Source organism: Hemicordylus capensis, chromosome 2 (genome assembly GCF_027244095.1).
Source record: "Hemicordylus capensis ecotype Gifberg chromosome 2, rHemCap1.1.pri, whole genome shotgun sequence".
NCBI lineage: Eukaryota > Metazoa > Chordata > Lepidosauria > Squamata > Cordylidae > Hemicordylus > Hemicordylus capensis.
In genome coordinates this window covers 518260-542855 of record NC_069658.1, presented here as the reverse complement: position 1 = coordinate 542855, position 24596 = coordinate 518260, and the positions used below count along the sequence as shown (strand labels likewise).

Genomic DNA, 24596 nt, shown 5'->3' with positions numbered 1-24596 from the left:
GCTATACCTGTTATCAGATACAGTGCAGGAATAATAGACTGGACCCAGGCAGAGCTAGAGATGCTGGATCGTAAGACCAGGAAAATCATGACCGTCAATCATGCTCTGCACCCCCACAGTGATGTAGATAGGCTCTACCTCCCTCGCAGCTCAGGTGGAAGAGGAATGCTGCAAGTCCATCAAACAGCAGAGGAGGAGAAAAGAGGCCTTGAAGAATATATCAAGGACAGTGAAGAAGATGCACTTCAAATGGTCAATAACGCGAAACTATTCGACACCAATGAAACAAAGCAAGCCCACAAGAAAGAACAAGTCAAGAACCGAGCAGAAAAATGGAAAAATAAGCCCCTGCATGGTCAATATTTGCACAATATAAATGGAAAATCAGACATCACCAAGACCTGGCAATAGCTTAAGAATGGTTGCTTGAAGAAAGAAACAGAGGGTTTAATACTGGCTGTGCAAGAACAAACAGGCACTAAGAACAAATGCAATAAGAGCCAAAGTTGAAAAATCCACAACAAACAGCAAGTGCCACCTTTGTAAAGAAGCAGATGAAACAGTGGACCACCTAATCAGCTGTTGTAAAAAGATTGCACAGACTGACTACAAACAAAGGCATGACAAGGTAGCAGGGATGATACACTGGAACATCTGCAAAAAATACAAGCTACCTGTAGCCAAAAATTGGTGGGATCATAAAATTGAAAAAGTTGAAGAAAATGAAGATGTAAAAATATTATGGGACTTCCGACTACAAACAGACAATCATCTGCCACACAATACACCAGATATAACTGTAGTCGAGAAGAAAGGAAAACAAGTTAAAATAATTGAAATAGCAATACCAGGAGATAGCAGAATAGAAGAAAAAGAAATCACCAAATACAAAGATCTACAAATTGAAATGGAAAGGCTGTGGCAGAAAAAGACCCAAATAATCCCAGTGGTAATTGGTGCCCTGGGTGCAGTCCCAAAAGACCTTGAAGAGCACCTCAACACCATAGGGGCCACAGAAATCACCATCAGCCAATTACAAAAAGCAGCTTTACTGGGAACAGCCTATATTTTGCGACATCTATAATAACCAACAGTATTGATGATAAAATTCAGCCATCCCAGGTCCTTGGGAAGGACTCGATGTCTGGATAAAACAAACCATTCAATAACACCTGTCTGACTGTGTAAACAAGAAATAATAACTGATGCCCATCTATCCCATCACTTTCTCCATGACCTTGGAGAAGCCGCTGCTTGTCTGTGTAGACAATACTGAGCTAAGAACATAAGAACACAGCCCTGCTGGATCAGGCCCAAGGAGTCCCATCTAGTCCAGCATCCTGTTTCACACAGTGGCCCACCAGATGCCACTGGAAGCCCACAGGCAAGAGCTGAGGGCAGATCCTGGTGAGGCCCACGTCCCCTCAACTAAAGAAAAGAACTGAACAAACCCCAGTTTTATTCAATTACTATAGACTGCTTCTGTCTGAGACTTTCTCAGCTTTTAGATACTGTTAAGAATACTTAGTTGGAAACAAAAATAGTTTGTCTTAGGCATGTTTAAGTGTTTATAGGGTCCTTTGCAATGCCCTAGGAGGCTGGGCATAGGCTAGTGTTTCTTATTTTAACTACATTGCAGGTAAACAACACTAGAAGAGTATCAGGGATATACAAAGCACATAAACAAAGAAATATAAGTTTCTAATTCAAAGTCTGACTAAACAAACTATCCCCTAAATTAATCTACCCAAAGTCAAAGCCCAGGATTCCTTTCCTTGAACTCAACAAACTCCTGTTGAGAATCAAGCCCCTGCAGTTCTATCTTCCAAGAGCTGCAGTCATCCTGTTGCAGTAAACTCCATTGCCACATGTCCCCTTGCTCCTCCAGCACAGAACTTCCTTTCTTGGTCCCAGAATTCCCAGGAACAGCTCTCTAGGTATGCCCCCACCCCCACCCCAGGGGATGGATTTGGGCGATCTCTGTAGGTCACCAGCCTGTCAGTCAAGACAAGGGTTCACTCCCTGTTAACTCTTTAGAGAGACCAGGAGAGAAGCCTGGTCACTACACATGGGATAAGGGGACAGGTTTATGTGTGGATTGGTAACTGGTTGAAGGCCAGGAAACAGAGGGTAGGAAACATGGACAGTTCTCTAAATGGAGCGAAGTAAGAAGTTGGGTCCCCCAGGGATCTGTACTAGGACCAGTGTTCTTTAACATTAATAAATGATCTAGAAGTAGGGGTAAGCCGTGAAATAGCCAAGCTTGCAGATGCCACTAAACTACTTAGGTATTTGAAATCCACAACAGATTATGAGGAGCTCCAAAAAGATCTCTTCAAACTGGGTGAGTGGATGACAAAAATGGCAAATGTGGTTCAATGTTGGCAAGTGTCAAGTGATGCACACTGGGGCAAAAAAACCCAACTTCACATATACGTTGATGGGATCTGAGCTGTTGGTGCCTGACCAGGAGAGGGATCTTGGGGTCGTGGTGGACAACTCGTTGAAAGTGTCGACTCAATCTGTGGCAGCTGTGAAAAAGGCCAATTCCAAGCTAGGGATCTTTAGGAAGGGGATTGAAAATAAAATGGCTAATATTATAATGCCCTTATACAAAACTATGGGGCGGCCACACCTGGAGTACTGTGTACAATTCTGGCCACCACATCTGAAAAAGAACATTGTAGAACTGGAAAAGGTGCAGAAGAGGGCAGCCAAGATGATCAGGGGCCTAGAGCACCTTTCTTATGAGGCAAGGCTACAACACCTGGGGCTCTTTAGTTTAGAAAAAAGATGACTGCGGGGAGACATGATAGAGGTCTATAAAATCATGCATGGTGTGGAGAGAGAGAAATTCTTCTCCCTCTCCCATCACACCAGAACCAGGGATCATCCCATGAAATTGATAGCCAGGAAATTTAGAGACCAACAAACGGAAGTATTCTTTCACACCACGCATAATCAACTTGTGGAATTCTCTGCCACAAGATGTGGTGACAGCCAACAACCTGGATGGCTTTAAGAAGGGTTTGGAAAACTTCATGGAGGAGAGGTCTATCAACAGCTACTAGTTGGAGGGCTACAGGCCACCTCCAGCCTCCAAGGCAGGATGCCTCTGAGTACCAGTTGCAGGGGAGTCACAGCAGGAGAGAGGGCAGGCCCCTTTCAGCTCCTCCTAATCCAGCAGGGCTGTTCTTATGGTCTTACCTTCTCACCCTTGCAGTGCTGGCAAGGTGTGCCTCTCCTGACCCTTCTTGCTAGCAGCACAAGGACAGGAGAGGAGGCCAAGCCTGAGAGCAACCTTCCCTCCTCCCTGCTCCCCATGTATTTTCAACACTTGCAAGGGCTGCCCCACCCCCAACACCAGGGGCGTGGGGCCACCCCAGGCACCGGGTTGTGCCTTGCCTAATCATTTGGGCTGCCTCTTCCTCCGGCCTTCCTCTGGTTCCAGGCATCCCCCTTAAGCCCCTCGGCATGAAGTTTGCCAGACCCCGCCTAGCTTTGCTCTTTCTCCATAGCCTCAGCCGTCCTGGACCTGGCCCCCCAGGCTTGGGCCGTCCTTTGCCCCCCTCCTCCTGGGCTACATGCTCCTCCTTCCATTTCCCGTTTGCACCGTTTTGGCTTCTCAGCTGCTGAGATCTCTCTAGACAGAGGGAGGGAGGGAGGGGCCCCCAGGCAGCACCTTCGGGTGGCAGGCAGCTTGCTCACATGTGGCCCAAGCACCGCTGCTCTTCTGCGCAGCAAATGCAGACCTACCCAGGCTGGCGGGGGCAGTGTCTGGAAGAGGAGATGGGGAGCGAGTGGCCGCAGCTGCCACGAAGAGAGCGCGTCCACTGGGCTCGAGGGCTGCTGCCGGCGGTGCCTAGTGCCTGTCGGGTGCAGAACAGCAGCGGCTCTCTCTAGACGGGCGCGTGGCAGGCAGCTTTACAGGAGGAGCCCAGGCGGCTGTGCTGGGGGGAGCATCCCTGGGCAGCACAGGGCACCCTCCACCTCCACAGTGGCAGCTCCCCAGAGGAAGACAGCAGGCAGAGCGGGAAACTGCTCACTGCAGCTGATGGCTTGTCCTGCATGCTGCATGGGCAGCATACAAGGGTGTAACAAGGCTGGAGTGGGCCCAGAGACAAAATTTTAAAATGGGCCCCTTGCTGGCACACACACACACACACACACACACACACACACACTTCACAATATATAGTCATGTGACTTGCCTCGGGGGGGGGGGCTCGAGGCGTGGGGGCCCCCAGGCAGCCGCCTCCCCTTGCCTAAGAGTAGTTACGCCCCTGGCAGCCTGTGAGGATGGAAAGGGAATACTCCATGGCTGCCTGTGGGGCATATTCCAGCTCTCTGTCCCGCATTACCAGAACTGCCCCGGAGTGCTGGCAAGACACTCTGGCGGTACTTTTAGCTTGGCTTGGGGAAGGAGCTTGGCTTGAAGGAGCAAGGTTTGGGTTTTGGAAATGAAGAGGCAGCAGAAATGCAACACAGCAGATTTATTTAGGATACAGCTGGTGTACAGGGGAGCAAAAATTGGTTAGGCAGGCAATAAAATCTTAACTGATAGTCTTAAGAAGAATCTCATTGAAATGAATTTAGCGGAAGGTTCAAGCTGCAGGTAAAGCAGCTTAAGGCTTGCCATAGAAAGGGCTTGAATGTGGAGATGGACAGGGAAGAGAAGGGGATGGGGAGATTGAGAGGGGCAGGAGGATTGAGAGGAGGCAAGGATTACCTGTCCCTGCCCGTTGGTGCGCCTCTCTGATTCTCGGCCCCCAGGAAGCGGCTTCCAAGGGCCTGAAGTCTGGTCACCATTGGTGTCTGGACCCTGCCCACTTGCTCGGAGCTGCTCCTCCGTGTGTGCCTCCCCCTTCCCCATACACACCTCTCTGGACACTTCCTTGGCCTTCAGCTGAAAAGCTCCTGGTGCTTCTGCTGCAACGTCTCTCTGGCAGGACTTGAGACTTCTTGTTGGCATCTGGCAACCACCTTCCAAACGGCAAAGCAACCCACCCACCCCCAGCAAGACGGATGGCAAGCCTGTGGCGGGGGGGGGCTGTGTGAGTGCAGGCAGGGAGGACAGGCCGGGGGTGGTTTGTGCACTGAGCAAAACAGGCAGCCCAGTGCCTGGAGCCCAGGTGCAGGCAGGCAGGCCCTCCATGGGCACCTGGCAGAGGCTGCAGAAAGAGCCAGAACCCAGCCAGTTGCCATGCCAATAAACAAGGTTTCTGTTGCCATGGAAGTGCTTCCTCCCCCCCCCAGGGCATGAAGTGGGGCTTCCTGGCTACAGCTGGCCTGCCTGAAGAGCCCTACGGAGGTGGGAGTGCACCAGGGTGCCTGCTGCTGCCCAGCCCTCCTGCCCCAGCCCCTCCAGCAGCCTGCCTCGCCACCCTCTGGGCCCATCACTTGGCCCCTGGATGGCCCGGGGGGGGGCTGTGGCTCAGTGGTCCAGCGCATGGTGGGCCAGAGGTCCCAGTTCAATTCCCAGCATCTCAAGTTCAGAGAGCCCAGGGAGGAGGGCAGGGAGGGAATGCCGCCTCCTGCTCCCCAGGCCCTGGAGAGCCATTGGGGAGGAGCCGTGGCTCAGTGGGGGAGCCCCTGTTTTGCCCACAGAAGGTCCCAGTTCGGGGGGGGGGGGGGCAGCAGCCTCTGCAGGCAGCCAGGGCTGGGAAAGGCCCGTCTCTGCCAGAAGCCCAGAGAGGAGAGCCAGGGCTGACGGTGTCCACACTGCAGGGCCAGCTGGGGAGGGCAGGGTCTATCTAGGGCTACTCGTCTGGGGGCGATAGGTCGCCTGCGGCCTCAGAGGCAAGAGGCCTCTCAATCCCAGTGGCAAGGGAGGGGCATGTCCTCCCCTCTTGCCCGTGGGCTTCTCAGAAGCATCGCGGGGGGGGGCACTGTGGGTGGGAAACTAGAGGCCGCCTCCTCCTCGGAGCTGACCCCGCAGGGCTCTTCTGAGGAACCCAGGGCTGCTGCTCCGGTTGGGGCAGCAGCCGGCCGGCCGGCCAGCCAGCCAGCCCCCCTGCCCACGTCCCTTCAGGCCTGAGAGATCCGGGCAGGCCCGCGCAGGCTGCTGCTTCCGCCTCTGCGGCTCGGGGTGCCGCTGGCTTGCCGGTCTCTGTGGCAGGAGCTCAGCCGCTGGCGCCCGTCCCCGCCGCTGCCTAGCGACGGAGGGACAACAGCCGGCCCGCCCTGCTCTCTCTCGCTCTCTCTCAGCCTGCCCTGTTGCTCCCCGCGCAGAGCCGGCATGGAGGAGGAGGAGGAGGAGCCCATGGAAGAGGTGCCGGAGGAGGGGGCCTCGGAGCCCCCCGTCTCGGAGGAGGAGCAGGAGCAGGGGGGGGAGGAGGAGGAGGACGCCGCGCTGCTGCGGACCTCCTCCACCGCCCTGGAGGTGGAAGAGGAGCTCATCGTGCCGACTTCCACCACGGCCGAGGACGACGACGACGACGAGGACACGCTGGAGCCCCGGTCCACCACCTCCCGAGAAGAGGGGGAGCGGGGGGGCCTCCGGGACACCTCGCTGCTGCTGCCGCCGCCGCCCTCCTCCTCCGAGGACGAGAGCTCCGAGTCGGGAGCCCCCCGAGAGCAGAGGAGCCCCCCGAGCGGAGCGTCTTCGCCGCCGCCGCCGCCCCCTCGGGAGGACCTCTCCTCCGCCCCCTCCTCGCTGACCACGTCGCCTCTTCCCTGGAAGGTGCCCCCGGAGGAGGGCGACGTGAGCGCGGAGGCCGAGCGGGGCCTCCCGGCCGCGGAGAGCTCCGGCAGCAGCCCCCCGCGGGACCAGCAGCTGGAGCTGAAGAAGGCCAAGAAGAAAGTCGCGGCCAAGAAAGGGGCGCTGAGTAGGTCCGGCCGGCGGGCGGGCGGGTGGGCGGAGGCTTTGGGCGAGCCAGCGGGGAGGCGGGCGGGCTGCAGGGGCCTGCCGGGCGGGCCGGAGATGGAGATCTGGAGCCGCAGCGGGGGAGCTGCTGGGGGCAGGCGGGAGGGACCCCAAAGCGCGGCCGGCCGCAGGCAGGGCGCCCAGCCGGCTCTCCACCCGCCGTCTGCGCCCTGCCTGGCCTGCAGAGCACCTTCGAGGCTGTTCTTCTGGAAGGGAGGGGCCTGCTCCTGCAGGGAGGGGCCGCGGAGACGAAGGGGGGAGCGCCCCCTCCTGGCAGTGCTGGGCACAGGACAGAGAGAGGGGAAGAGGAGCGTCCCAGAGATTGGGGGGGGGGGCAAAGTCAAGGGGAGTGGTGGAATCCAGCATCCTCCTTGGGACTGGATGATGAAGCCACCAGGGCACGTGCAGAGAGCGAGGGAGCCAGGAGCTGGGGGCCACAGGCGGGACATGAGCCTGGGCTCCGCATTCTAAGAAGGACGTTGGTCAAATGGAAGAGGAGGGAAAGCAAGTCCTGCAAGGCTTGGCTGAAGGCTCAGTGCAGCCCGGAGAAGAGAAGGCTGCAGGGGGAGGGAGGCAGTGGGAGCGGGCAGCACTCCACAGAAGGAGGAGTGGACTCCTCCTTGGTTGTGCCAGCGGGCAGGGCTAGCACCACCATTGGGCTGAAATGGCAAGGAAGCAGACTTAGGCTAGACATGGGGAAGAACGTCTTAACCAGAAGAGCTGCCGGTCAGTGGAACAGCCTGCCTCATGCAATGGCGTGCTCTCCTTCACTGAAGGTCTTTGGGCAGCGCCTGGACAGGCATCTGTCAGGGAGGCAGTAGTGGCTAGACTAGAAGGCCTCTGAGGTCCCCCTACCTCCTGAATTCTATTATTCTAACGCAGTGATTTAGCCCGGGGAGGGCTACAGAACTGGGAATACTGCCGACCTTTGCAAATATTGGTTTGAACTTGAGCCAGAGGGTGGGTTCTGACCTGGGGGTGTGGTCTGGTGCTGGCCCCCACCTGCGGCGTCCTGACCAAGGGCACCTCTGCCCTCAGACTACACCGTGAGGCCCGTCGTGCCAGCAGAAAAGGCCGAGCTGCTGTCGGTGGCCAAAGCCATGCACCGCGAGAACTTTGGCAAGAACGTCAAGGAGCTCTTCCACCTGGAGAAGGAGGCAGCGCTGAGGTCCATCGAGACAGGTGCGGGGGCTGGGCAGACACCTCCCGCCAGGCTCCTGGAGGCCACCAAGGCCCCCTCCTGTGGAGGCAAGCAGGGGCAGGAGCTGGCTGGCCCCGGTGGTGTGTGTGGAGGGGGGGGCTCCCTCTCACTGCTCAAGAGGAAGGACAAGAAGGAATGCTCAGCGCCCTCCCAAGATGACAGGCCCCATCCAGAAGCAGCCGCAGCCGCAGCAGCACAGGGCTCCCTCCTGTGTGGTGGGGGGGGGGAGCCATGACCCCAGAGGCACCTTCCACCGTGTCTGTGCTGGGAGTCTGAAGGATGTCCTTGGCTTTCTCTCTTTCCAGGTAAGGCATGAGAGGTCCCCGCTGTGCCACTGGCAGACCCCCGAAGATATGTCAGGCTCCCCACGGTGGGTCTCCCCCAAACCAGACTTGGCAAGGAGGTCATCATCCCAATGCCCAGGGGCTGGCAAGCTGGCAGAGGCAGACGGTGGGTCCTTCCTGGCCAGAGCGCTCTCCTCTGACGAGTGGCAGCTCCGCAGCTGCTCAGGCACGGCTGCTGTAGATCCCTACAGACTGAGCGGGGGGGGGGGTGTGAGGTGCGGAACTTGCTTCTGTGCCCAGATCAGGAGCTCTGCTGCCAGGGACCGAGAGGCTGCTCTGGACGGGATGCGGAGAAGCAAGCCCAAACTCAATCCAGAGAAGACGGAAGTGCTCTGGGTTGGGAAAACGGATCATCCGAGTAGTGAGGTAAATCTGGTCTTGGATGGGGTCACGCTCCCTCTGAAAGGCATAGCCCGCCGCTTGGGGTGTTTCTGGACCTGACGCTGTCCTTGGAGGCACAGGTGGCCGGGGTGTGCAGAGGTGCTTTTCACCAGCTACGGCTGGTACACCAGCTGCGACCCTACTTGGAGAAGTTGGCTCTGACCCCAGCCACTCATGCTTTAGTAATGTCCAGCTTGGACTACTACAATGCGCTCTATGTGGGGCTGGCCTTGAAGATGGTTCAGAAGCTTCAAGGTGGTCCAGAAAGCGGCCGCAAGGATGCTCATGGGTGCAAGTCACTTCCTGAGTGTCACACCCATCCTGCAGCACCTTCATTGGTTACTAGTCCACTTCCAGGCTAGGTGGCCAGATTTGGCTTTTAAAAAACCAAATTCTGGCTTACGGCCCATTTGACCCACAAGTATACTCCTTAGGTTCTGGCAACCCTGCGAGTCCAGGCTGGATTCAAGGTGCTGGTCTTGACCTTTAAAGCTCTCCATGGCTTGGGGCCAGGGTACCTGTCGGACCCCAAGGCCCTCTGCTCATCATCTCAGGCCCTGCTCATGGCCCCACCAGTAACAGAGATCCGGTTGGCAGGGACTAGAGACGGGGACTTTTCAGTTGTGGCCCCTCGGCTTTGGAACGCCCTTCCTGAAGAGTTTCACCATGCTCCCTCCCTCAGTGATTTTTTAAAAACCCAAGAACGCATCTTTTAAAAGAGGCTTTTTAACGGCTTTAATGCTGCTTATATCTGGTAGGGGTTTTTTTTAGTTCTGAGTTTTTTTACTTTCTATTTAATATAAAACTTTTAGAATTTGTAATTTTAAATGTAGTTTGAGTCTGGTCTTTTAGCTTGTTTAACTTTTTTCATCGTTTACTTTACAATGTATTTGTTGTGTTGCTATTGTGAGCCACACCAAGCAGTAGTGTACTGGAGGGGCGGGGTATAAATATCTTAAATGAATAAATAAATACAAATTCAATGGTGCTGCAGCCCCTTCTCTGGCCATGGCCTGCCCCATCCCTGAGCCCCTGACGTGGGCATTGGGGCAGACGTAGAGTAGGGGGGGACCTTGGTCTGGGGACCCCCCTTGGCCTCCCTGCTGGGAAAGGGGAGTGCCAGGCCAGTGACGCCAGCCCTGCAGAATGGCTGACACACACACCCCAGTGTTCCCAGGGCCCCCTGGAGCTCGGCTCTCTGGAGCTGCATCCTGCGGCCTCTAGAGGCAGGCTTGCTTTCTCTGTGGCCTTCCTGGTCCTTCTCAGAGTAGAGTCACTCGCCTGGGGCTGAGGAGGGTGCAGAGTGAAGGGCCAGGGCGTGGAGGGGGGGTGGCTGGCCTCTCTGAGAAGGTGCCCCTCCTTTCCTGCTCCTCCTCACACAGCCCAGAGCACCCTGGGGTTGGGGAGGAAGGGCCAGGCTGGGAAATGCCTCTGAGAAGGCTGGAGTTGGGGCCCTGGGGCCTGGCAGAATGCGCTGGTGCGGGCTTGGAGAGCAGCGGGGCTTGCAAGGCTCATGGGACAGGCAGCCAGAGAAGGGTCTTCCCAGCCGGGGAACTTCTGCCTGCAAAGCAAGGGCTCTCCCCTGAGCTACGCTCCCTGCCCCACCAGAGCAGCCGGGAGTGACACAAATCCTGCAGTTCTGATCACCCAGTTGGGGCAATAGACGGCATCCTGCTTCTTGCCAGGGAGACACCATCAGAATTGTTGGGGTTTGTGATTATTTATTTAGCAAAGCACCAAGGAAGCTTCCACCCCAGTTACAAGGTGCAGAGTTTAGTTGTTGCAGCTACTGAAGGAACACACATGGAGAACACTGTAGAGTCTAAACTAAATTGATTGATTGGTGAAGTACATTTGAGATAGGAAAGACCTGTCATAAGGACATAAGAACAGCCCTGCTGGATCAGGCCCAAGGAGGCCCATCTAGTCCAACATCCTGTTTCCCACAGTGGTCCACCAGATGCCTCTGGGGAGCCCTCAGGCAAGAGGTGAAGGCGTGCCTTCTCTCCTGCTGTTGCTCCCCCTCCACTGGTATTCAGAAGCATCCTGCCTCTGAGGCTGGAGATGGCCCAAAGCCATCAGACTAGTAGCCATTGATAGACCTGTGCTCCATGAATTTGCCTAAGCCCCCTTTAAAGCCATCCAAACTGGTGGCCATCACCACATCCTATGGCAAGGAATTCCATAGATTAGTTATGCACTGTGTGAAAAAGTACTTCCTCTTGTCAGTCCTGAATTTCCCAACCTTCTGTTTCATGGGGTGACTAGTGTTGTAAGAGAGGGAGAAAAATTTCTCTCTGTCCACCCTCTGCACTCGATGCATAATTTTATACACTTTGATTATGTCTCCCCTTAGTCGCCTCTTTTCCAAGGTAAAGAGCCCCAGATGCTGTAGCCTAGCCAGATAAGGAAGGTGCTCCAGGCCCCTAATCCTATCTATCATCTACAAAATGAATAGGTAGGGGGAGAGAGAGATGTTTCCATCTTCTCTCTAGGAGGAAAGGAAGAGGACTGACTCACTACAGGAAGTACCTGAGGAGTCAAGGCAGGGGCCATAGAGCACAGGCCAGCAGGGGACAGGTAAGGAGAGGAGACCCTCCCTCACTGCCTCTGCTCCCAATGCCCCTAGTGGCCATTAGGATAGTCGGTGCAAAAGGTCGATGCACTGGAACTCTGTCTGCAACACCGCTTCTCATCACCTGTCACACCGATTCACGACTCCCATCTTCTCACGAAGCAGCTGGAATCTGTCTCTGGGCAGGGGCTCAGTCAATCCATCTGCCACCATCTCTTCTGTTGGGCTGTACTCCAACTGGACTACCCCTTTTCCTTCGATGCCTCGAATGTAGTGATACTTTTGGGGAATGTGCTTAGTTCGAGACTTCATCTTCTCCATCTGGGAGATCTGGATACAACTTTGGTTATCCTCAGACACTGTTGTGGGCTTTGGTTCCTCAATCCCAAAGTCTGATAGTAGTAGATAGTAGAGAGCCAGCGTGGTGTAGTGGTTAGAGTGCTGGACTAGGACCGGGGAGACCCAAGTTCAAATCCCCATTCAGCCATAATACTAGCTGGGTGACTCTGGGCCAGTCACTTCTCTCTCAGCCTAACCTACTTCACAGGGTTGCTGTGAAAGAGAAACTCAAGGATCTAGTACACCGCTCTGGGCTCCTTGGAGGAAGAGCGGGATATAAATGTAATAATAATAATAATAATAATAATAATAATAATAATAATAATAATAATAATAGCTGGTGTATCCACACCGCTTCCTTGCACACTTCAGCTGCAGAAATATCTTCCGCTTCTGTGGATGAGGGTGCAACAAGTGACAGCTTGCAGCTAGCCCAACTTATGGCTCCATCTCCATACAAGAACAGGTGTCTGTCCTGTCTTCTCCCCCATCTGCATCCATGTATCCCACTAGTCTGGGATTGCTGCTTGCTGGAATCTCCAGCGCATAGTGTGCGGAATCCTTTAGGTGTTTTCCCAGTCTTTTTGACTGCAATCCAATCATGGTTGGCTGGTGAAATTAACTTTCTGCTCAGGATACCCACTGCTGGAGCAATATCTGGCCTTGTCACTGTGGCTATACAGAAGCTTCCCATCTGCCTTTCTGTTATTGATTGTTGGCTGGTAGAGCATCATGTAACATGCATCTGGTCACTTCTGGTAGAGAGCGATTTTTCCTCTCTGCCACACCATTGAGTTCAGGTGTATATGTGGGAATAGTTTCATATGGAATCCCATGTTGCTTTAGGAATCTTTTCATGTCATTTGACATGTATTTGCCTCCATTGTCTGACCTTAGTCTCTGAGGCTTTCTTCCAAATTTGTTCTTGACCAGTGCAATGTATTCCCTAAATCCTTCAAACACTTGACTTTTCTCTCTCAGAAGATATACATAAGTAAATCTTGAAAAATCATCGATAAATGTGAGTATGTAGCAATTGCCACCCATACTGTGTTCAAGTGCACCACAGACATCAGAATGTATTCGTTCCAGAGGATCCTGTGACTCCCTCTGTGTCTGTCCAGAAAAGCTGGGTCTCACCCCTTTATTAAGTAATCAACACTGACATCTTGTGGCAGCATCTTTGCAAGACTCTACTTTAAAGTCCGTAATTAGTCCATTTCCCCCAAGCTCATTTATCACATTTGTTTGCCTATGCACAAGTCTTTTATGCCATATGGTAGAACAATTCTTGCGTTTGTGTGAGGCTGCAAGGCTTGCCTGTTCAGTTACACAGTCCAATTGAAAAATACCATCTTTATGCAAATAGGCTGTCATAATTAAATCATCATCTTTGGTGATGTAGCAAACTTTGTCCTCAAAAGTCACTTTGCAACCTTTATTGGCTCCCTGTCCCACAGAGATCAAGTTACTCTGCATATCAGGGACTAAGAATGCATCACAGATTAAAATATTTTCAAATTTTCCATCAAATTACCTGCAGTACAGTTCAGCTGATCCTCTCCCCATCAAATAAAGATTGTTCCCATCAGCAGCACAAACAGCAACTCTGTAATCTTTGTCTAAACCAATAAACAGTTCAGGGGAATGCAGGATATTTTGGGTAGCACCTGAATCAATAATAAAACCATTTCTTGTATTCCTGCTTGCTACATTGAAAGCCTTGGCTCATTGGCTGTCTCTCTCTTTTTCCTGTTCTTTAAATCCAGCATGCTGTTTGCTTTTCTGTCCGTGAGAAACAGTTATCTTCCTTTCTGTTGTGTTCACAAAGTGTGAGTCATCTCTGTAGCTATGGTAACCAGGTTTTCCTCCTCTAGGATTCTTTCTGCATTTCCCATCTTTAGGCTCTGGGCAACCCCTGCTAACTTGGCAAAGAGGCACCTTTTAACGTGGTCATTCTCGTTATTTCGCAGAGGGAGAGTAACTGGCATTATCCAACCCCAGCACAGTACCTCCAGTGACTGTTGCTGGTGTATATCTTATGTTGGTTTTTTTTATTGTGAGCCCTTTGGGGACAGGGATCCATCTTATTTATTTATTATTTTTCTGTGTAAACTGCCCTGAGCCATTTTTGGAAGGGCGGTATAGAAATTGAATTAATAATAAAAATAATAACTAACATGCAAATGCCCTGCTTTGTTACAGTTGAAGCAATGCCTTTGTTTCCTGAAAAAAGCTATAGCACTGTCTCCATGCTTTTCAAAAACTGTTTCTTCCTGATTACGGTTGAAATCTTGCAGGCATGCAATTACAGTTTCCAATTCAATTTTACTGTTTGGAACCTCTAGTGCCATTTTTACTTGATTATAACTTTGTGGCAAAGATCTCAAAATCGAGCCAATTAACACTTGATCATCCCAAGTAGACCCATGTCGTTTAAGTAATCTGTGAGTCTCCTGCATTGCATTTATATGGGTTGAAAGATTCCCTCCTTCTTCCAGCTGCATTTTGCAAATCTTTTGAATTAAAAGGACAGCAGCGTTGGGAGAGACCCTCCCACATTGCTTTTTAAGCTTGTCCCAAACCTCCGAGGCAATTTCAGTCTCTTTGAAATGCATTAGCAAGTCATCATTCACATTCAGGAGAATCAAGCCGTATGCTCTGTCGCTCTATGAATCCCATTCCTTCTGGAATGCCGCCCCATCTGTTGGTGTTGGTTCTGTGAGGGCTCCATCAAGTCCTTCAGGAGGGCTTCCATTTTCATGACCCATTGATCGTAATTCTTCCCATTCAGCTTGGAGAGGGCAGCATTGCTCACCTCTGGATCCATGCTGTCTTACCAACTCACTCAGCTGCGCTTTAAAAGAAAAACTCTGCTGCAGACTTTTGGGCTGCTGGGCCCATAACCCTGTTGGGGTTTGTGATTATTTAGCAAAGCACCAAGGAAGTTACCACTCCAGTTCCAGGGTGCAGAGTTTAGTTGTTGCAGCTATTTAGAGTAACACACAAGGAGATCACTGTAGATTCTACACTAAATTGATTTATTGGTGAAGTACATTTGAGATAGGAAAGCCCTGTCCTATCTATCAGCTACATAATGGATAGGTAGGGGGAGAGAGAGATGTCTCCATCTTCTCTCTAGGTGGAAAGGAAGAGGACTGACTCACTACAGGAAGTACCTGAGCAGGAGTCAAGGCAGGGGTCATAGAGCAGAGGCAAGCAGGGACAGGTAAGGAGACCCTCACTCACTGCCTCTGCTCCCAGTGCCCCTAGTGGTCATTAGGATAGTCAATGCAAAAGGTCAATGCACTGGAACTCCATCTCCAACAAGAATCAGGGTGCAGAGCGCAGCCCTTGAATGGCTTGGCCTGTCCGCAGAGCGCCACACCGCTGGCATGCAGCTTCCCTGGGAGACTGCAGAAGCAGAGACAGCAGGGCAGAGCCTCCGCTCTCCTGACCTCCCCCAGACTAGGAGGCCGACCTACACAGGCCTGCTGCTGCTGCTGCTCAGGTTGGTCTTGGGGTGTTAGCCGTAGAGGCCACGGTCCAGGGCGGCCTGGGGAGGTGGGCTTCAGTGCCACTGTGCTGCCACTGTCAGAAGCTGGCCAGACTTTGCCCCCGCCATGGCCAGCGGCTGCCTGCAGAGCCAACAGGCCTTGTGCAGACCACACAGGCACCATCCCACTGCCCTGCCCCCCAACCAAGCCTGTTAGACAAGCAAGACGGCCTGAGGCATTGGCAACAGGCAGGCAGCCAAGATGGAGACAGGAAGGCACCTGGGAGGCGCCCCGAGCAGTCGTGTCCTGGAGGAGCGGGGTATAAATATGTTAAATAGAGAAATAAAGATGAGGTGGCGGCAGAGAGAAATGTCCCCCGGCGGTGTCCGGCCATGCGGGAGGCCCTGCCAGCCCACAGAGCAGAGGCCCCCTCCCTCCTGAGCGGCAAGGGCCTGCCCAGACTGTCTCCTTTCCCACCACAGGTCTCTACATTGGCTGGCGCTGCCCAGAATACCTGTGGGACTGCTTCCGCGTGGGCGACGAGTCCAAGTGTTTCTGTGGGCATCTGCTGAAGCAACATCAGGTCTACGTAGGTAGGTCGTGGAGGCCGGAGGCTGCCAGGCAGGGAGCCCAGCAGAGAGGCAGAGTGGGTGGCCCCAGCAGGCCAGGCAGTTGTCTGGCAGGCCGCTCGCCCTGCAGGATGAGGCCCATGTTCAGGGCACAAAGGCGAAGGACCCTCCTATCAAATGGCCCCAGTACTGGCTCTTCCCTCTGGGCACAGAGCACCCCTTCAACAGCCGCCATCCTGGCCAGGAGCTCTGCAAGGTGAGAAGGATCCTCCAGGAATCTGTCCAATCCTTTGCAAAAAGCGGTCTAAACAAGTGGTGAGGACCACATCCTGTGGCAAGGAGTGGCATAAACGGAGGGTTCCCAAATGTTTGGTTGGACGACGGATCCCAGTTTCATTCCCAGCCACAATGGCCTTGGGTGTGAGAACCCCCCTGGCATATGCTAAGGAGAGGCTGCGTAGTGTGTGAAGCGTTCCTCCTTTCAGCTTGTCCATGGCACTGGGTGATGCTGAGTTCTAGTAATAGGAGGCAGAAACGGCTCTGTCCAGTCTCTCTTCTCACTGCCCCTCGTTCTATAAACGTCAGTCATTAAAAGTCTCAAAAGAAATGATTCCATAAAACAGAATTCCTGTTTCAATAATGCAGAGAAAAGTTGCTTTGCTGAAGGAGAAAAAGGTGAAATGGAAGAGTCCTCCTGCTGCAAGATCTGAGCTCTTGCTTTGCTTCTTGTCTGCTCCCGGTGCTTGTCCTCCTGGCATGTGTGACACTCAAAGCCAGAATTCTTCCTGCCACATTTTTCCTCTGCTGGGAACTTACTGCGGAGGGGCACAAGTAAAGCTTCTCACTCTAGGCTCTGACTTCCAGCTGCACAAGCCAGCAGGAAGCTTGCCTCTGGACATTTCCTGCAAAACTCATGTTGTTCTTTTCATGTCGATGGACCACTTACAGACTTAACCTTTTTAGAGCACCAGAATGTAATTCTGTTTTAGAGGTTTTTTTAATTGTATGAGTTGCCTTGAAGGCCTTTTCTTGGGCAAAGAAGAAGGCAACCAAGAAGATCAGGGGCCTAGAGCATCTTCCTTAGGAGACAACAACAAATATTCATATACCACTTTTTAACAAAAGTTCCCAAAGCGGTTTACATAGAGGAAAAAATAATAATAATAAGATGGCTCCCTGTCCCCAAAGGGCTCACGATCTCAGCAGAACCTAAAGCTAGACACCAGCCACAGCCACTGGAGGGGTGCTGTGCTGGGGGTGGAGAGGGCCAGTTGCTCTCCCCCTGCTCAATCAAGAGAATCACCATGTTTAAGAGGTGCCTCTTTGCCCAGTTAGCAGGGAAGCAGGGTAGGGGTGTGCAAACAGGTTCGGTTCAAAGGTTTGGGGTTGAGCTGAACCACTCCCGGTTCAGCAGGACCCTGGACTGAACACCCACCCACCTCAGTCTGGGGGCTCGTCGAGCCTTTAAAAAAAGTTTCCCTTTTTAAAAACTTACCCCATCCGGGGGGCTTCTCCGAGGTGGTGGTGGGGTGCCTGCGGAGGTTCCCCTAGCCCCTGCCGGCCTTCTTTTTTGTAAAAATCGCTCAGTTTGGCCGCCTTTGGCCCTTTCTGGGCTTATTCCATTTTGGAGGCTGCCGTGCCTGCACAGAGGGACCCTGCGTGGCCGAGTCATGACCCAGGAAAGGGCTGAAGACGCCCAAACCAGGCAATTGGCCGGCAGAGGGAGGGGGACCTCCATGAACCCCACCCCCACCACCTTGGAGAAGCCCCCGGAAGGTTAAAAGACATGATGGAGGTGTATAAAATGATGCTTGGAGCAGAGAGAGTGGGCAGTGAGCCTTTCCCCCATGAAACTGAAGGCTGGGAAATGGAGGACCAACAAGAGGAAGTCCCTTTTCACACAGTGCATAAGTAATCTATGGAATTCTCTGCCACGGGACGTGGTGATGGCCACCAGCTTGGATGGCTTTAAGAGGGCCTTAGACAAATCCATGGAGGACAGGCCTATCCATGGCGACGCTATAGGCCGGCTCCAGCCTCAGAGAGCTGATGCTCTCAATCCCAGTGGCAGGGGAGCAACAGCAGGAGAGAGGCTGGACCCTCCCTTCCTGCCTGTGGGCTTCTCGGGGCGTCTGGAGGGCCACTCTGGGAAACAGGATGCTGGACTGGATGGGCCTCCTTGGGCCTGGCCCAGCAGGGCTGTTCTCATGTTCTTCTTAGGTGGTGCGTCTGCCCCCTGCCCAGCCTGGCCCGGAGGAGTCCTGCTGCGGCTGCCCCTCCCCTCCCTCCATGTCCCTCCTTCCTTGGCCTGAGCCTGAGCTCCAGGATTGCCTGGGGGCCTCCTCCCTCTGGCCACTTGCTCCAAGAGGTGCAAGCTCACGGAGAGGCAGCCCGGCTGTTTCCAGTTCACTCAGAGCCGGATTTCTTGGCCCAGGCCCAGCCCCGCCCTCCTCATGGGTCCATGGCACACGGGTCCTCCAGGCCTTGCTTCTGCGGAGACCCATTGGCCCATCCCGCTCCAAGCTGCTGCTGTTGCAGCCAACCTTGCAAAAGGAGGCCACCGCCTGGGGTGGGGGCAACCCCCAGCACAAAGGCGCTGGCCTCTCTCTGGGACGCTTCTTCGCCGGCTTTGGGAGGACACCGCTGGAGGGCCAGCACAACGGGGCTCCCACCATCAGAGTCCTCCTCGTGCGGCTCAAAGTGACCTTTTAAGCCACAGCACAGGATCGGGCCCTCAGGCTTCATGGAGCAGGAGGCAGTTGCTGATGCCTGCTGCCGCTCCCCCCCCCACCCATGGTGCAGCACTCTGCTGGGGGGGCCCAGAGCTGCTCCCCCCGCCCCCCTCTTGTGGCCCCGTCTCAAGCAGCCGCCTGCTGTGTCTTTCAGAGCGGCGGGCAACCGTGCCCTGCACCCTCCCCGGCTGCCGCTGCCCGGGCTTCACCTTCATCCCATCCCACCCGGAGGAAGTGGGCGAATTCTGGCTGCGGAGGAGGACCGGGTTCGATCCGGCTGGCTGGAGGGCCAAGTGCCGCTGCAAGCACACTCACGAGGAGCACGCCCCGGCCGGAGCCCGCTCCTGTGGGGCCCGAGGTGAGCGTGGGCATGGCCGCCCCCTCCCTCTTGAGAAGGAGGAGAGTGTGTGTGTGGGGGGCCTTGCCTGCAGTGAGGTCTCCGCTCAGGAAGGGGAGCAAGCAGGTCGCCCATCATAGCCCCCCCCCCGCAGGAGGAGGAGGAGGAGGGGCGGGGAATGAGATGCTTTCGCTGGGTGGGGGGAGGGGTGCTGGGGGGGATAGTCCCCCCCACCCGTTTTTTGCTAAAGCCTCCTATGGAAACAATGGAGACATTGCGGGGGGGGGGTGAGGGGTTAATACCTCTTGAGAGCTTTTTCCTTTTATGGGATGATCTGAACAATAACTTGTTCAGGTCACCTTTTGTGCAGCATCCTTGTGGATGCCCTTCAGAGGAGAAGGGATTTCATGCGGAAGTGCAGGATGCGAGGGGGAGGCCCGCGATGGGTTTTCGGCGGCCAGGGCTGCCCCCGGCTCCCTCGGGACCCTCTGGGCTCCCACGCCAGCAGCCCCCCGGCTGAGGAGAGCAGCCGGCCCTCCCCCGGCCCGGGGGGCCCCTCCCCTGCCCTCCAGGCGCCGCCACGCAGCTCGGGCCGGAAGGCGCCCTCCTCCTCCTCCTCGCCTGTCCGGCCTCGGGGCAGGGCCGGCCTTTCCGGCTCCCTCGGACCCACCCGGAGCGCCCCCAATGCTGCGCAGTCCGAGCTGGGGCCCCGCTCCTCGCTTGGCAGGGGGAGCTCCCACGCGGGGGCGGGGGGGGGGCGGCGTCGGCACCGGCTTCTTCCCAGGAGACCGAGGAGGACTTGCCCGCCAGGCTGCCCCCCCCCTGCGCTTGTGTCGTGGCATAGGGGGCGGCTGAGGATTCGAGGGGACCCTCTGCCCCCCCCCCCCGTGGGCCACGGCAGCCTGGCTGGGCAGCCCTCCCTGGCCTGAGGCATGCCCCCCCCCGCCCCCGCCCTCTGCCCTCTAGGCTGCTCCTGCTCGGCCTTCGCCTCCAACTTCCTGTGTGCGGCCTGCGACCGGCGCTGGGAGGAGCACGAGACCTTCTTTGAGTCAGAAGACACACGCCGCAAAGGGGGCCGGCCATGGGGTACGCAGCAAGGGGGCTGGGGGTGCCGGCAGCGGACTCCCCCCGCCCCCCCCCCCGCCGCCCTTCTCCCAAGTCAGACCCTTGGCCGGGCCCATCTGGCTCGGGATTGCCTGCTCTGACGCAGCAGCTCCGGGGGGGGGTCCCCAATCCAGGGGGGTCCTTTCCCAGCCCTGCTTCCTGAGGTCCTCCCCCTGGAAATGGGGAGAGTCTGCATGCCAAGCGCGGCTCCCCTCCCCTCCCGGCAGGCCAAGCCCCCTTCTTCCCCCCTTCTTGGCTGTGCCCCCCACCCCGCCCGGATGCGCCACCCACCACCACAGCCAGTGGCCAGGGAGTCTCTTCCAAGCTGGAGTGGTTCAGGCAGAAGACCCTCCCTTCCCCCAGCAGCGCAGAGGGGAGCACCCCCCCATACACCCCCCCCGTTCTTCTGCAGGGGACCCTGCCTCTCGGAAACCCACCAGCCCCCGCCCCGCTGCCTTCCATGGACTTCAGCCGAAGCTTCTGGAGCCCTGGAGATGCTGGGGGGGCTCCAGGAGCAGCGGGTCCTCCCCAGCCAGGGTGAGCGCTTGCCAAAGGGGGCCCAGCTGCTGCTGCTTCCCGGAGCTCCCTGGGCTCCTCTTTCTCTCGCGCGTGCGTGCGCTCTCTCATCCTGCCATGCTTCCTGCAGGCTGGCCATTCATCCGGTCAAGCTGCCGCTCAGCTCTACCTGGCAAATGGCCAGCTTGAGCCAGCGCCGCTCTAGGCAGGACAGGAGGGGGGAACACATCAAAGGACGCTCCAGGAAGCAGAGGCAGCTGCTGCACCTCCTTTGGCGCCCCGCCTTGGCTCCTGGGATGAGCCGCTCCTGCCTCCGCCTACCCCAAGCAGTCCAGCTGAGGACGGGCTCGGCCAGGCCGGCCTCTGGGCTCCGAGCAGGGAGCTTCTGCTAGCCCTGCTGCCGCTACTGGACAAGCCGCACCTGCATCTGGGTGGCAGCCACAACAGCAACAGTCTCCCCCCACTTCTCCCCCCCCGTTAACTCCAGATTCCAGCCCAGTGTGAACGGTGTCGTTTGCAGCACCCGGAGGGCTTTGGCCCCCAGACTGGCCTGGCCTTGTATACCCAGCCTGGGCTCTCTTGATCTGCTGCCAGCTCGCTCTGCATGCACCCAGCTGCTGGACCACAAGCCCCCCGTGGGGCTCCCCCCGGCTCAGCCCCACACCTCCCTCTTTTTCCACCAGGAGAAGCCTATCTGCCCTTTGCTGAGATGCCTGACCTGCGAAACGCTGTCCTGACCGGGCGCTCCGAGGATGACTCTGCCCACCAGGCCCTCCTCGTCCAGGGCCTGCCCGCCCCCTCTGGCTCACGTGCTCTGCCTCTTCCCCCCTCAGGGCCCCGCAGGATTCTGGAGAAGGACGACAAGAAGGCCTGAGGGTGGCCTGCAGCCGGGACTCCTCCTCGTGCCGCTGGAAGGCAATAAAGAGAGCTTGCTCCCAGCACGGCGGCAGCGGTCTCTGGGTGTGTGTGTGGCGGGGCGCTGGGGGGGGGCGCTCTGGCCCCCTGGCCTCCATCCCAGGCTGCAGGCCTTGCAGCCAGCAGAGCGTCTTTCCGGGGGGGGGACTCAGGGAGCCAAGCAGAGAGCCCAGCATGGCCCAGGCAGGCAGCCCTCTCCTGGCTTGGCTGAGAACCCTGCCTCCATCCTTCAGAGCATCGAGACAGCCCTGCTGGATCAGGCCCAAGGAAGCCCGCCTAGTCCAGCATCCTGTTTCACACACGAACCCACCAGATGCCTCGGAGAAGCCCACAGGCAAGAGGGGAGGGTGTCGAGGAACAGTTGCCTAGGCCACCACTTTGCCACCACGTGTGGAGGCTCTGCCCTGCTGGTACCACGAGACACGGATCTCCCCGGAAACTACCCGTTGAACTGCTGCCACCAAGTCGACTTTTGTGCTTTAGGCCGAGTCTCCCACAGCAGCCTTTCAAACTTCTGTTCCCAAAACAAACTTTGGTAGAGGGGGGGTATAGAGGCCTAGAGGTGCTGGAGAAACAGAAGCTACAGTTTTTCGATAAACAAGAAATTTTACTTGGCAATTAGTTCCATCAAAATTTGCTTCACAAGCTTAGTATATAAAAAACAAAACCATCAACCAAAGGAGCATAGGGAACAAGCAAAAGGTGCTCAGGAATGCCTCCACGGACCTGACTCTCACGGAGCCCTAACTCCGAGGCCTGGGTGATGACACCCGTAGCAACAATTAGTTCTTCTCCCTCAGTTCAGCCTCCGGTTCTGTCCTTTCCAGGGCTTGGTGCTTTCCTCTCTGCAGAGATTTCACTTCTCTGCCGGTGATTTTAACAGCTCTGTGCCAGCAGTTCTTTAGTCCTGCAGTGGGGGCGGAGGCACCATTGGCCCAAGGGGTTCAAAGAACCCGGGCCGCGCCCAATCAGGGGCCATGCCCCCCCCGCGCCTGACGTCAGACGCGGGGGTGCTGGTTTAGCTCCAGAGCGGGGGCCACGCGGCCCCTTCGGGAGCTAAACTGAGGCTGGCACTGCGTTCACAGTGCAGCCAGGAGCGGCTCTTCCCCGCATGGCCCCTTCGGGGGTTGAACTCTGGGAGCCAGACCACGCCACCCACGGCTGATGTCAGACGCGGGGGCGGGGTCAGCCGCACCCAGGCCGCCGGCCGGCGGTCAAGCTCCGCCACTGTCCTGCAGCCTCTCTTCCTCCAAATCTTCTGCTTTGACTGCAAGCTGAACTCTTCTCTCGGTCTGCAAGACACTCTCCAACTCTTTCCAACTCAGCTTCTTCACTCATCAGCTGGTGACTTCAGACCAGTGTTGTTCCATACTGGAAACCGAAATTCCCTACCAGAGGCCCAGAAATTCCCTAACTGCCCTTGAAACTCCCTGCACGAATTAAAAATTATATATGCAATAGACAGAAAATTGATCAGTTATTTCTAAGTTTTCTCTCTCTCTCAAAACAATTTTTACTCAGCAAAAGGCCACACACTTCCCATCATCATCCCATAGCAAAACACTCTACAGAAGAATATATACTCGATCGAGTTCAAAATAATAAGATGTGTTTATTTAAGAAGTAAGTAAGTATGTGTGCACTTTAGGAATACACAACAATACTCCACGTCGCGATTTCAGTTCTTGGGTAGCAATGATGTAAAATATAAGGCAACAATTCTGCAACTCTGATATACCTGGTTTGTTTTTGGTAACAGACTCAAGGGTTTCCTCACATTCTTCCCCAATGGCAAAAAAAATGTGGGGGTCTGCTTCAGGAATTTCTGCTACTCTTTCCCCCAATTGGCCAGCTAAAATGTAATTTTGCATCATAGTGAGAATGATTTTCTCACTTTCCTGCTGAATACTATATACAAGAACATTTTTCGTTTGAAACAGAGCATTGGAAGTGTCAAATACCTGCAGGGAGTATTTCAGGCTTTGGCCCGCCTAGGGATTTCTTGGCTCCTGCAAACATAGGTCAGCCCTGACCAGCCTGTCTTTTGCACTAGCAGATGTGAAGAATTGCAGCAGCAAACACACCCGGATGAGGAGGAGCTAACCAGCTCGTGTTCAGTGGTTTCAGTCATTTGCACCATCTAGTTGTAGTTGCTCAAAAGGCAGAAAGTTATCTCCTCTAGTCAGATAAAGGAACAACAGGAAAATAAACTATCTAAAACTCCCTGCATCACTTGGATTTTTCTTTGCATCCTGCATTTCACCACTTTTTAGGTGGGATTCCCCTTTCCCTTATTTTTGAAACTAGAATTCTCTGCATTTGGGGGAGATTTCTGCAGGGAACATCTCTGCTCTCTCTGCTAAAGCAGCTTCCTATATACACACAATTTTTCTCTAACTGTTTCTTAAACAACCCAGTCAGTACAACTTAAGTTCCCTCCATTTTACAAAATGCAATCAATTAAATCAAAGCTCCCTTTCCCTCCAGAAGTACATTGCGTCGTCTTTAACGGAATCTTGCTTGAGCAGAAGCCATGAACTTTTGACGCTTCCAGCTTTTTTCTAACACAGGGACTTTGCAAGCATTTTATGATCACAATCTATTTACAGTAATGATGAGGTATTAGGAATTTCAATGCAATAATAATACAATTCATTTACAGGGGCTTATTTACAACAAAAAACAAGAGGTCTAGGCCTCGTTCCTCCACAGAGGGCATGCCCTCTCTCTTGATATTGCTCCCCTACAAGTGGGATTCAGAGGCATCATGCCTCTGAGGCTGGAGGTGGCCCTATAGCCACCAAATTAGTAGCCACTGATAGACCTGTCCACCATGAATTTCTCTAAGACCCCTTTAAAGGCATCCAAGCTGGTGGCCATCACCACATCCCATGTCAAAGAATTCTTCCTTTTTCTTGGTCCTAAATTTCTTGACCTTCAGTTTCATGGGTGCTGGCCCCTGGTTCTAGTGTTGTGAGAGGTTGGGGGGGTGTCTCTCCGTCCACCCTCTCCACTCCATGCATAATTTTAGACACCTCTATCATGTCTCCCCAAAGTTGCCTCTTTTCCAAACCAAAAAGCCCCAGATGCTGTAGCCTTGCCCCATAAGGAAGGTGCTCCAGGCAGCCCCGATCATCTTGGTTGTCAAGGTCAGAAGGGCCGGCACCCACCTCGGCCCCTTCCCATTAGCCCAGGCCCTTGTGGGGATGCCACGGTGACTG

The 24596-nt window shown here is 54.9% G+C and overlaps 2 protein-coding genes across 13 annotated transcripts in view; one reads left to right on the top strand and one right to left on the bottom strand.

Annotated features, from left to right (window-relative positions):
• Window positions 1-5620, bottom strand: part of TMEM8B (transmembrane protein 8B) — a 38842-nt gene extending 33222 nt beyond the window's left edge. Inside the window, exon 1 of one of the 3 annotated variants that reach the window (XM_053296674.1) lies at window positions 4880-5620. In XM_053296674.1, coding sequence (XP_053152649.1) covers window positions 4880-5261 — 382 coding nt within the window. In that variant the 5' untranslated portion in view covers window positions 5262-5620. The remainder of the gene's footprint in view (window positions 1-4879) is intronic. The other 2 variants (XM_053296670.1, XM_053296673.1) reach the window with 2 other exon arrangements.
• FAM221B (family with sequence similarity 221 member B) lies at window positions 5254-23615 on the top strand. Of its 10 annotated transcripts, none has more exons than XM_053296675.1 (7): window positions 5254-5311; window positions 6232-6827; window positions 7904-8047; window positions 8656-8776; window positions 15685-15795; window positions 18658-18861; window positions 21294-23615. In XM_053296675.1, the coding sequence occupies exons 2-7, from the start codon at window positions 6239-6241 to the stop codon at window positions 21742-21744; spliced, it is 1620 nt and encodes a 539-aa protein (XP_053152650.1). In that variant the 5' UTR covers window positions 5254-5311; window positions 6232-6238; the 3' UTR covers window positions 21745-23615. The 10 variants fall into 10 exon arrangements, with proteins under 10 accessions (XP_053152650.1, XP_053152651.1, XP_053152653.1 ...); XM_053296678.1 differs by lacking the exon at window positions 5254-5311 and adding an exon at window positions 19807-19926 and having other exon boundaries at window positions 6092-6827; window positions 21294-21399; XM_053296679.1 differs by lacking the exons at window positions 5254-5311; window positions 21294-23615 and adding exons at window positions 19807-19926; window positions 21144-21281 and having other exon boundaries at window positions 6093-6827.
• Window positions 23616-24596: the final 981 nt, after the last annotated feature.